General features: G+C 38.1%; 1 protein-coding gene across 2 annotated transcripts; it reads left to right on the top strand.

Moving 5' to 3' along the window:
- Nucleotides 1-293: 293 nt before the first annotated feature.
- LOC136263274 (ubiquitin conjugation factor E4 B-like) lies at nt 294-10,916 on the top strand. 2 transcript variants are annotated; one of them, XM_066057784.1, is made up of 19 exons: nt 294-421; nt 489-623; nt 682-792; nt 915-1,045; nt 2,844-2,873; nt 4,204-4,353; nt 5,097-5,187; nt 5,330-5,429; nt 6,004-6,098; nt 6,542-6,640; nt 7,165-7,383; nt 7,500-7,712; nt 7,763-7,809; nt 8,627-8,717; nt 9,015-9,172; nt 10,106-10,217; nt 10,278-10,370; nt 10,424-10,508; nt 10,563-10,916. In XM_066057784.1, exons 1-19 carry the CDS (start codon nt 419-421, stop codon nt 10,718-10,720), a joined length of 2,121 nt encoding a protein of 706 aa, XP_065913856.1. In that variant the 5' UTR covers nt 294-418; the 3' UTR covers nt 10,721-10,916. The 2 variants fall into 2 exon arrangements, with proteins under 2 accessions (XP_065913856.1, XP_065913855.1); XM_066057783.1 differs by having other exon boundaries at nt 7,165-7,455.
- Nucleotides 10,917-11,151: the final 235 nt, after the last annotated feature.

The raw sequence follows: 11,151 nt of genomic DNA, 5'->3' as shown, positions 1-11,151 counted from the left end.
ATTACAACTCAGCACATTAGACAGGGCCTTTCTTTCATATGAGTGTGTACATCATACTAACAAAAATACAGTAGCAACAGTTCCTACAGGGGTGTAAGTCATGCCCTTTAGTATTAATATAGATATCTTCATGGTATTTGTATGAATCTCAATAGTTAAAACTTGGTTTTGCCAACGAATCCAGGGGCTCTTACAAAACAAACTATAGAGATAACTTGAAGCTTATGTGAAGCACTATCTGGTTCTCCTTGTCGTTTGTTCATTTTGTATGGTGACTATATGAGACTCATGTGAAGGAAATGCAACACACCTCACACTTCTTAGTTATTATATTGTTGCATTGCGTAGTGACTTGAATAGATCAATTGACAACGATACGATAGGAGAAGACAGGAAGAGTGTACTGAAGTCATTTCGGATGGTAAGCCATACTAAATGATAGCACCATTATTTGATCATGAGAGTGTCCCATCTTCTTCTCTATGTAGTTGTACGTACTCACATGGGATTGCTGTCTAACGGATCCACACTTCGTCCGTACATGCTCAGAGTTCTACATCACTCTGGCTGTCTGGTTGATGATGCAACTACAAAAGGAAGACCAGCAATCATCATCAGCAAACGTATGGAGCCATTAAAATTTTGTTTTCTTGCTGTACACTGCCGTCTTGTTATTTGTAGCCTGAAGCTAAACACGTTATGGCTTGTATTCCAGAATACAGTATAAAGGATATGGTTGGATGGTTTAGGTTTGTTGCAGGGAATCATCCACGCCTACTTTCTGGCCTGGAGGTAAACGTTGTAACTTTCACAGTTGTCATGTAAATACTTGCTGCTTGCTTGGAATTGTTTGTATTTTAGTAATTGTGTAGAATTATAAATACATGTGATGTAAATACTTGTGTACTACATAGCTGACACCTTTTGTCGACTGCTGTGTGACACTGTTACAAAGACAAGACATCTTGACAGGACCAGTAGCTCAGAGCAAGGTTGTGTCAGTTCTTCTTTCCTTTACGGAGGGCAGCAATCAAGCCAGTAACAAGTGAGACACCACAACACATACATACTTAACACAAGTGTTGGTAGCATGTAAGATACATGGTGTAATGACCCTGAGGGGTTCCATGACATGTGATGCACATGTAGAATCATGTGCATGTCACATGTAGGATAGCAAGTACATACAGTCATGTCACTGGGGGGTTATGCATGTTAAGTAAACAAGAGTCCTTAAGGCTATGCAGTATTGCAAAACAACTCTCTTCTCCAGTAAAGAAGATGCCTTGGTCCTATTATTGAATATACATTACCCATTGCCATTGGTACATAGTGTGATTAAGACTAATGAGGAAAGACTCAACTGCCCTTGATGTCGTACCCCACTGCCCATGTGTTCAATCACACGAAGTCATCTAGTGACATTAGTCAAAATTTCTTGGGCTAGGAAGTGCACAATATACCTGAAATCAGCCAATACATGGAGCTGTTGTTTATATCTATCCTTTGCAGTTTTCTAATTAGGTTTTCGTACATAGTCTTGTGAATTGGCATTCATTAATCATGCCGGTAAGATTTTTAAAGCAACGCTTCTAATTCATTTGATTTTAAGTATGTAATAAGTAAGAGTATAAGAATTAAGCACACATATTTGTGCCATCAGAGGATAAATGGAAGTGTGCAGCAGCTCACAATGAAAATCCCAGAGTAGAAGGATGATAAGCACTTCACTTTGAGCATTATCTGTGTTGATATTGAAGGAGCTTATAAGCGCCAAAGGCACAAAACTTTGGTGCTTATTATAAGCTCCTGGTGCTATACACAATTTCACAAGGGCCGAGAATGTGGACCAATGTCATGAGACGTTTGTCACGTGATTGGGTACATGGGTGGTTGGGGATAAGATTAAGTTGCATTCACTATGAACATCATATGATAAATACATACGAACATACATGTGTGTGTTGACATCATGCATGTTCAAACATTTAGAAGGTAGGTAAGTTCATAACACATCGATAATTTGTGACACCCTCTATAACATCTTGGTTGCATGCTACACATTTGGAGTTACACACTTTCCATTTTCTACATACTGTAAATTTCTTGCTGAGGTGTTCTCTTCTATACTGTAGTGTATGTCACACACATGGTAGGATTATGGTGTGTATGATGTAACTGGCATGTGTACTGTACACTGTAATGTTACATTGTGTAGCATGCATGGAAGGTTTATCCCAAGTGTTACAATGCACTTAGCACACATGTTATGTACATATGCATGCTCAATATATGTGCTTGTGGTTTATTCTTTTCTTGTTACCTTGTACTGGAGGGCATGTCACATCTCATGTTGTGATGTCAGTGTAGTATAGGATGTGTTATGTAGTGTGCATGCAAAGTACGTATGTAGTCTGTAGCATTGTGTGTGTAGAAACTTAATACAGTAATTTAATGAGTTGCCACTTTTCCTAAATGGCTGAGGTGCATGTAACTCACTTAAGGAGCAGGCAGGATAAGTAATAGTCATGATAGATGTGTGCAAGTGACCACAGAACATAACATACGTGGTACTTGTGTGTGAAACTGAATACCATACTTCTTACTTGGGTGTATTTATGTCATACATATTGAATACTATGAGGAAAAAAGTTACAGCAAATCCTTACATAGCAGTCACCTTATTAATAAGACCACCTTGTTGTTTAGACCTCCCAGGAGTCACTATAGTTCCTATATAGAATATAGCAAATAGGAGTTAAGTTTCAAATATGTATATACGTATGTATACTTGGTAGTGTTGTGTTTTATTGAGATAATTCAATGACATATATTGTGTGTAGATCAATATTGTCTGGATCTGGCTGGGGAAGGTGAGCAAGTCAACACGTGATACATGCTGTAAACATGTTTGTTGCTTTGGTCATAATCCATTCACAATCACTTCTTGTGTGTTTGCAGTCAATTGATTCCAGCTTCAATGGTGGGCAAAATGGACTGATTGTGTCCTCGTAATAGCCATTTGCTTGTTAGTGTATTTTAAGGTGTTTATGATGTATGGAGGCTGAGACCAGAAACTTTATTCCTAATATGGGAGGTTTATAGTGTATCCAGTCCCAGTTAAATATTATGGCATTGTGTGTCACCATCTGTTTTTAGATTGATGTTAGGGTTGACTACATAGAATGGAACCCCTAGCACAAGTCTGTAGACCCATGCGTGTACAAGTGTCCTGATAAGTGTTGTGGTTTTTGAGAGGAATTAATGCACAGTGTTGACAGATAAATTTATGTGTATTTTTGGAACCACTTCAAAAAATTAACGGTACCAAAAACCTGTTTGCATATGGACAGCATTAAACAGGTAATAAATAACACATTTGGGAAGTTTAATGTTGGCTGGCTTAGACATGTAGAGCAGGTCCCTGAACTCAGGATGTCTTGATGGTCCCAACAAGGAATAGGGGAAATCCACAATGCTGCATTAAGATGATGCAAGAAGTGATTACATAACACAGTGTAATATAATGATGCATTGTCAGCAAATTGTAATGGCTTCATCACACTCAATAGTTGGAGACGAGTTTCTACTGGAGGTAGTCTATAGTGACACCTGTTGGAGCTGTAACCACAGTGACTGCAGTATTGCCTTATTTGAGCTGTTGGGCCGTTTGCCACTGCTAACGCACATTCCAAAGCAACCTCTCGACTTTCTGTCTGCAAGATATTATCACCTTCATGTAATCTGTTCTGTGTAAAGGCAACCTTTATGCTGCAGTAAAATTGCGGCATGAGTTGAAAAGTTCTACATTGTGTGTACCACTTCTTATAGCAATGGGTCCATGTAAATGACTCGTACGTATGTTAGTATTGTGAGCACTGTTTAGTTGACAATGTCACTACCATATAAAGAACACCCTCAAAATGTAGACACCAGTACACTTGAGCTTCTACAATCAGGATGTCTGTCTGACACGCTGATCACTAGGACCGTCACACTTGTTAGTGGCCCCATTTGTATTAGTGTACTTAAACCCTATATTATTAATAAGAGAACACTTAAGGACATTCCCAGAATAGACAGACAGGACTCCATTGTACAATTAATGAGATGGACACTGCTATAAGGATTCAGTGGCTAACTGATGATTGTTATTCTTGTGATTATTCTTGTGGTTATTCACTTGTTATTTTCCTTCTCCAGTGGTGTTCATGGTCACCTTGCCTCTCTGGTGCACACTAATCCGATGGTGCAAGAGCACTTGGGACCAGCTCTGATGTCAACATACATCGCCGTTGACCAGATTGAAGGGCTGGATGTTGACAAGGAAGATTTTGACAAGTATCAAGCTCGGTGAGTGGGGGGTAGAGGAGGAATGACAAGGATGAGAAGTATTGAATGTTGTGGCCCAAAAATATGACACAGTTGAGCTTTGGGTGTACATTGTACATACGTATGTCAGGTTTTTGTGAGGATGAATAGAAGACTTTCTCTTGCTTAATATTTAATAAACATTTGGTTTGTGACAAAATATTTTCATCCAAACACTGCACACATATTAATTATACATATACATACATACATAAACAACCAGATTTTGCTAATCATAAATTGACAAAAAGGTAACGCCAGAATGAAGTTGCTGCACTCTCAAGCAAATGATTTTCACACTAAACTCACCTTCAACATGTTTGGTTCTGCTCTTTGGAAACTATTTTTGGTGGATCTGTAAATCTCTAGATCTGTTTATAACTCTGTGAAGGCCAGGAGCCCCATGGCTACAGAACTATGTTGTAATACCATCGTTCGTTCATATTGCTTATAGTAATTCACTACTTTTTGTTGTTTGTACCCTACAAGTGTACTTCATTTTTAAAAACGTTTTACTATACTAACAACATACACAACACATTGATGTAAATAGGATTAATTTGTATTAGTGCTGTACCATAGTCTGAAATACACCCTGCTGTATCAAGATATGGCTACAGCTTACCATTATTGCATTGTCCCAGCACTGGTGGGTTGGGTGTCATACTGATGAGTGATGATGTGTGTAATTGTTAACATGTGTAGCTATGTGTCTTTTAAAACAGATATGGCATCACCCGACTAGTGGAACAATTATGGAGAAGAGCTGACTGTAGAGCATCCATCTTGAAACAGTGTAGATCAAAGAGATTCCAGGTGTGTGTGTGTGTGTGTGTGTGTGTGTGTGTGTATGTGTGTGTGTGTGTGTGTGTGTGTGTGTGTGTGTGTATTGTGCATAGTGCACAGCACATCATGTTGTGTCTCTGTGTTAAACATCCTTCATAGTTTTTGTTTCTAGTCTTTCTTAGGAGCAGTGTTTGACACGTTGCTATACCAACTCACAGACAGTTTACACAGGCTGGGAAATGTGAAGAAAATTGAAGTTGCCCAGGAAGACAGTAAGTCTGTCAACTAGCTGTAGTGCTTATCAAATAACCACAGACTGCTATATTAAAGAGTTTTACCTTTCATTGGTCAAGTGGCAGTATAAACTATACATCTAGTTGTACAATACCAAAATTGATCTCATTAAATAATAGACAACACTTCACACACAGAGCCAGTCAAGTATGCCTTGTTAATAGTATCAGACACTTTGGTAACAATTATATCTTTGTGCATTTTTTTTTGCTGTAATATAAAGGTTCAGCTGTATTCTATACTTGTTGGGATATTATGATAAGCTTTAATATGAAGGTGTTAGTGAAGGTCTTTGTGTCCATAATATGGAAGTGTTTGTGTTCCTTATATGGAGATTTTTTATCCTTAATTTGGAAATGTTTGTGTTCTTAATATGGAGGTGTTTTGTATGTGTCCCTAATATGGAGGTGTTTGTGTCCTTAATATGGAGGTGTTTACTCTATTTAAACAATCGACTACTCTATTAGAGGAATCATATTGGTGTCTAGTTAAAAACATGATGATCAGTCCTAAGCTAGTAAGCTTATTATCAATGTCATTTTTTTAATGCAGAGGAGCATTGGAATCAGCTTAGCCCAAGACAGCGGGCTGAAAAAGAGAGATTTGTTGCTGGAGAGAAGAGAGTTACCAAAGGTTTCATGAGCATGGTAAGCACGTACGGCTCTGCTTATACCATGCATGACGGGAAAACTTGATGGGGGTAACAGTTTGGGTTTCATCAGCTTCTAAAGTTTCTTTTATACACCTCAGCTCTCCTTTTGTCTTAGTAACTTAGTTATACAGGCAGCCTACCAACTATGCTGTGAAACCATTGTTAATGAATTTTGGGTTGGAAAGTGTAACCTAACATAACACAAGATGGAGTGGCTGTTACAGTACAAAACTGTTGGAAAGAGGACACATGTTTGTTTCTTTGATTTTTTTTGTCACTGAAATTCAGTTGAAAACGAACCAACTATAATCTACGTAAGTTAGTCTTCTCCAATCTTCTTCATCCTTGCCATTGTTATGATGTATCCAAATCTTAATGCTTTATGTAGCAGGAATATTACTTGTTCTATCACACTTATCCCGTCATTGTACTGTGTAGGGTACTACTCTACTGGACCTGCTCAATCAGATGGTAGAGTGTGGTGAAGTGGCTGCTTGTTTTTGTATTGTACCACTGTCTTCTAGAGTGGCTGCTGCTGTAAGTGTGTGTGTGTGTGTGTGTCTGTACATATGTAAGATCACCGTAAAATGATGAAATTTTTACTACTCTAATAGAACACTCATTACTGTAATAGAACAATAACTTTTATAGTTTAGTTCCACTGTAGTGTGTATACACACATTAAATGGGTACCTGGGAAAGGAATTGTCCATAGTAGTTGAGGTTGAGGTGACCACACCTTCACCCGTGAGACATGGTACAGCTTACTGTGGTGTACCTAGTCCTGGCCCTCCACAACTGACTCCATGGTAAGAGTGCACAGATTTCTCCACCTTTTCAACCATACTTTCTGTAACAACTTTAAACAGACTGTAGGACCAGGAGTCCTACAGACCTTCAGCACTTGTGCTGTAAAGTCTTAATAACTAAATAAAAACTAAGTAAAGATGGCTCAGTACTGGCAGTGTATGTGCAGCCAAACGCTTTGCTTTGTGTGTGATGTAGTGTGTATGTCTTACAACTTGTGTGCACTGTATTGTTACTCATCTTACCCCTTCCAGATATTTGGATTCCTCAACCTTCTGTGTGGCCCCAAAGCATCAGAATTAAAGGTGAAAGACATGGACAAGTACTCATTCCAACCTTATGCTCTACTTACTCAACTTGTCAACATTTTACTGATGATCTGCCGCCAAGAACCTCAACCACGAGCTCGTGACGGCTTTGTATCCAGTCTAGCATTACACCCTGATTATGATCGTGTAACCATGGATAAAGTGGTGAGCATTATTCAGAGAAAAGGATCGTTATCTGATGATGTAGTGACACAATTAACTTCCCTCATTGAAGAGGTTGGTGCCTTCATCCCATATAACTTTGACTTGTCTTTATGTAGGTTGAAACTATACAAGCTAAAGAAAGAGAGAATGATGAAGCTGCCTTAGAATCTGCTGAACCTCTGCAGGCATCATCAGGAGGTGGGGCTAAATTTGGAGGCTTGCCACCATGGCAACAGGAAGCAGAATCATGTGTAATAAGCAAAGACGACCTCAACAGCATATATGTGGAAGCTCTTAAAGAGAGCCAGTATGACTGTTCTGAGATATCTGTAAGTGTGATGTGTTCTGTGTTTGTGACTGGTACATGTGTGCTGTGTAGGAATCTCATGCATTGGAGTCACATGCTGTCCAGACACTGGACCCACGGTAAGACTGTTGTTGTTGTGGCCTGGATACATACAAGCAAATTACTTGTTGGCCAATTTATTCTCATTGTTGTTTGTAAAATGGTAATGAACTTCTGGAATTTGTAGTTCTAACTGTAAATTAATTGTTTAAAACTTTCATAGCAATACCACTTAATTTTGAACATTCAAAGCTTCCTTGTTGTAGTTGAAGCCTGTGTACGTACAGCAGTTGTCTTTTTGGTACTCTTCACTATAGTGTATGTAACTCTGCAGGCCCACAACCAGAGGAGGTTGGTTACATGTCATAACCCTATGACATACTACTACGTGTGATTACATGGCACCTGAAATTAGCATTGTTATCATGAAGTCCTCTGTCACTTTCACGAGAAGTATGCATAATGTAACATTTGTTTCAAGCCACACAAAGTGTTGGGAAGCTGAAAGGAGGGCTCTGGGAACCGTACAAGATGTTTGATGATGCATCACCAACCTCCTCTGGTCCACAACTAGCATTTTAATGGGGGCGCTCCCTTTGGAAGAATGTTAGACTTGTTCAGGTTTAATTCAGAGCAAAGCATGCATGCTAGGACTCAGGAAATACATTTCAGATCCAAAATACTATAATTTGGTGGTAAAAACTAACCATTGATATTAGTGTAATATTGACTGCTCTATTAGAGTATCTTTCTATCGAGAGTGGTACACTAGCTAACCAAGCATTTCTATTAAGGAGGGTGGTTTAGCCAAACCAACTTCACCTTTTTGTTGCTCTGTTGTGCTCCTTTGCTGTTCTCACACAATTTGTTGACTCTCTGTGTTTGGTGTTTATACAGATCAAGCAAGACAAAGGCATTGATGAAAGAGATGGAAAGTCTACCAGAAATATTACCACTTCATATTGACTCCTCTGTCTTCATACTACAGGTAGTGTGTAACTCTTGTATGAGTAAACTTGTGACTGGTGTTTGTGTAGGATACATGTTTGTCTCTTTCAACTACCTCACACTATAACATACATTGCTACATTGCTATACGTTTTGAGTAAATCCTATTATGCATATGGTTAGATTTCTTTGAACTGCTACATAACCTGTTGGTACATGTACCATATCCTTGGCCTAGGTATCTTAGTGTGAAGTTGTGTATTAAATGTGTTGTGACTAGTCTATTGTAGAACTACAGTAAGTGGTATACAGCTGTACTTGTCATCATTATTCTCAGGATGAGGATCGGATGGATTTGGTTAGAGCAATAGTGACTGGTCCAGCTGATACTCCATACAGTAAAGGATGTTTTGTGTTTGACATCTACTTCCCAGCAACTTACCCTGCTGTGCCTCCACTAGTGAAACTGATCACTACTGGAAATGGAACCATCAGGTAAAGTGATTGGGAAATGTTTGCTCCTGATATTTAGAGTTGCACTGATATTAATATCGGTATCGGTACTGATATCGGTATTGGTGAAAAGTTGACTTTTTAGCAGATATTACACATAAGTACTATAATTGTCCAAAGTATTCAGTATATGACTTGTAGCGCAATGGTTAAAACATTTGTTTCGAGTTGTACAGGTTTTCATGATGGCTAGAGTTCAAATCCTCAGTTTGTCACATTGTTTTTTCGTTTTTTTACATACCTTTTCACAATTCTTTGTTTTATTCTTTACACAGGGTTTAATGACCACCTTTTAAGCTTTTTTGCCACATTTTTTAACACTTATTGTAGTGTCCATACTGAAAACATTTTATGTTCAGATATCAGTATCGGAATCAGTAACTTTTGTAGCCAACATATTGGAAAATTTCCATATCGGTACAACTCTGCTGATATTGCCGTTTGACACATTTTAGTTTAAAATGACACATAGAAATTACCATTCACATTGGGGTTTGAATAACCAAGGGTTCACTGTACTTAATACAAAGATAATTTAGGCCATTTTGGTCCTTTTCGGTCTTTTTTATAGTGGAGCAGTTAAGCTGCAAATCAAGTAAATGTTGTACCAAGTTTGGTACATGTATCGAAAAAGTGAATTTAGCTGCTCCACTATTATATTTAATAAATAACAATACTGTGCCATAGCCTAGAAGTATTGAGGACTTAACACATTAAAAATGTCATACAACGGTATTACGTTGGAATGTCGGTTTCAATTTGTCTTAGTTATGTGTTTGTTGTTAGTAGCATTGAAAACTTAATGTCATATCTTGCTAGTTGTTAGTGTTCCATAAAATTATAAATGGGTTTTTTGAAATAAAATATTTCTACACCTTAGTAGAACATTCTATACTTCTTGTGTGCATTTCATAGGTTCAATCCTAACCTATATGCTGATGGTAAAGTGTGTCTGAGTTTGCTGGGCACCTGGCATGGAGGTGATGCCACTGAGAAATGGAACCCTCAAAATTCTACCCTCTTCCAGGTCAATATCATGTACTGTACACATAGGGGATGTTATGGATTATATTTTGATATTGTACAGGTGTTAGTATCAATACAAGGACTAATTCTAATTAAAGACCCAATGTTTAATGAGCCAAGTTATGAGAGAATCCAAGGGACTGAGGAAGGAAACGTAAGCTCCTTCTGGGTCTGTATATGCTGTTGACAGATTGTCTCTTACCAAAGGCTAAAAGTGCTGAATATAATTCCGATCTTCATGTCCATACTGTAAGGTACGCCATGTTGGAACAGCTTCGTAATCCTCCAGCAGGTGAGCATGATGTTTAAGATATAACACGTTTGAGTTGACAACATTTCTTCTAAGGTTGTGAGGATATTATTAAAGTTCACTTCACCATTCAGAGAGACGCTGTGTTGAAACAGTGTTCAGAGTGGCTTAGACAAGCTGTCTCAACAGATCAAGAACGTCGATTGAGGAAGGCTGTGGATGAACTGAGAGTACAACTGGACAAAATACAATGAAATGTCATTTTTGTATGAATTATAGGAGAAAGTTAAAGTGTCATCAGTGCTCAAAGTTTCAAAGTTAAAATTAACCCATTAGAGATGCAACAATAATAATTATATCAATCGTATGTTGAGGCCATGATACGTATCAATATGCAATTAGGCTATGTTGATATATTGTGTATTGATGTATCAAGGTGTACAGTCATAAGAAATGAAAATGTACTACATTTTAATGAGGTTAGTGTGAGCTCTAGTTTGAAGTTATGGCCTCTAATTGATGAGTAGGTGGAGGGTAGAAGCATCAACATCAAACATACCATGAAGTATTTGGTAGACTAGGATCATATCCCCTCATTTTATTCTGTAGTATATACAAAGATGGTATGGGAAAGAGTATGGCAGATTTCTCAAAAAAGGTATTAATCAAATAGCATGTTTTTGTA

This window comes from Dysidea avara, chromosome 8 (genome assembly GCF_963678975.1).
Source record: "Dysidea avara chromosome 8, odDysAvar1.4, whole genome shotgun sequence".
NCBI lineage: Eukaryota > Metazoa > Porifera > Demospongiae > Dictyoceratida > Dysideidae > Dysidea > Dysidea avara.
The sequence above is the reverse complement of the archived record's forward strand: the minus strand, read 5'-3'. Positions and strand labels throughout refer to the sequence as shown.

Excerpts from the sequence above, each read along its gene's own strand:
- LOC136263274 (XM_066057783.1), top strand. Across the intron at positions 2,874-4,203 it reads TCTGGATCTGGCTGGGGAAG|TGGTGTTCATGGTCACCTTG; the intron begins GTGAGCAAGTCA and ends TTCCTTCTCCAG. Across the intron at positions 10,371-10,423 it reads AAGGGACTGAGGAAGGAAAC|GCTAAAAGTGCTGAATATAA; the intron begins GTAAGCTCCTTC and ends CTCTTACCAAAG.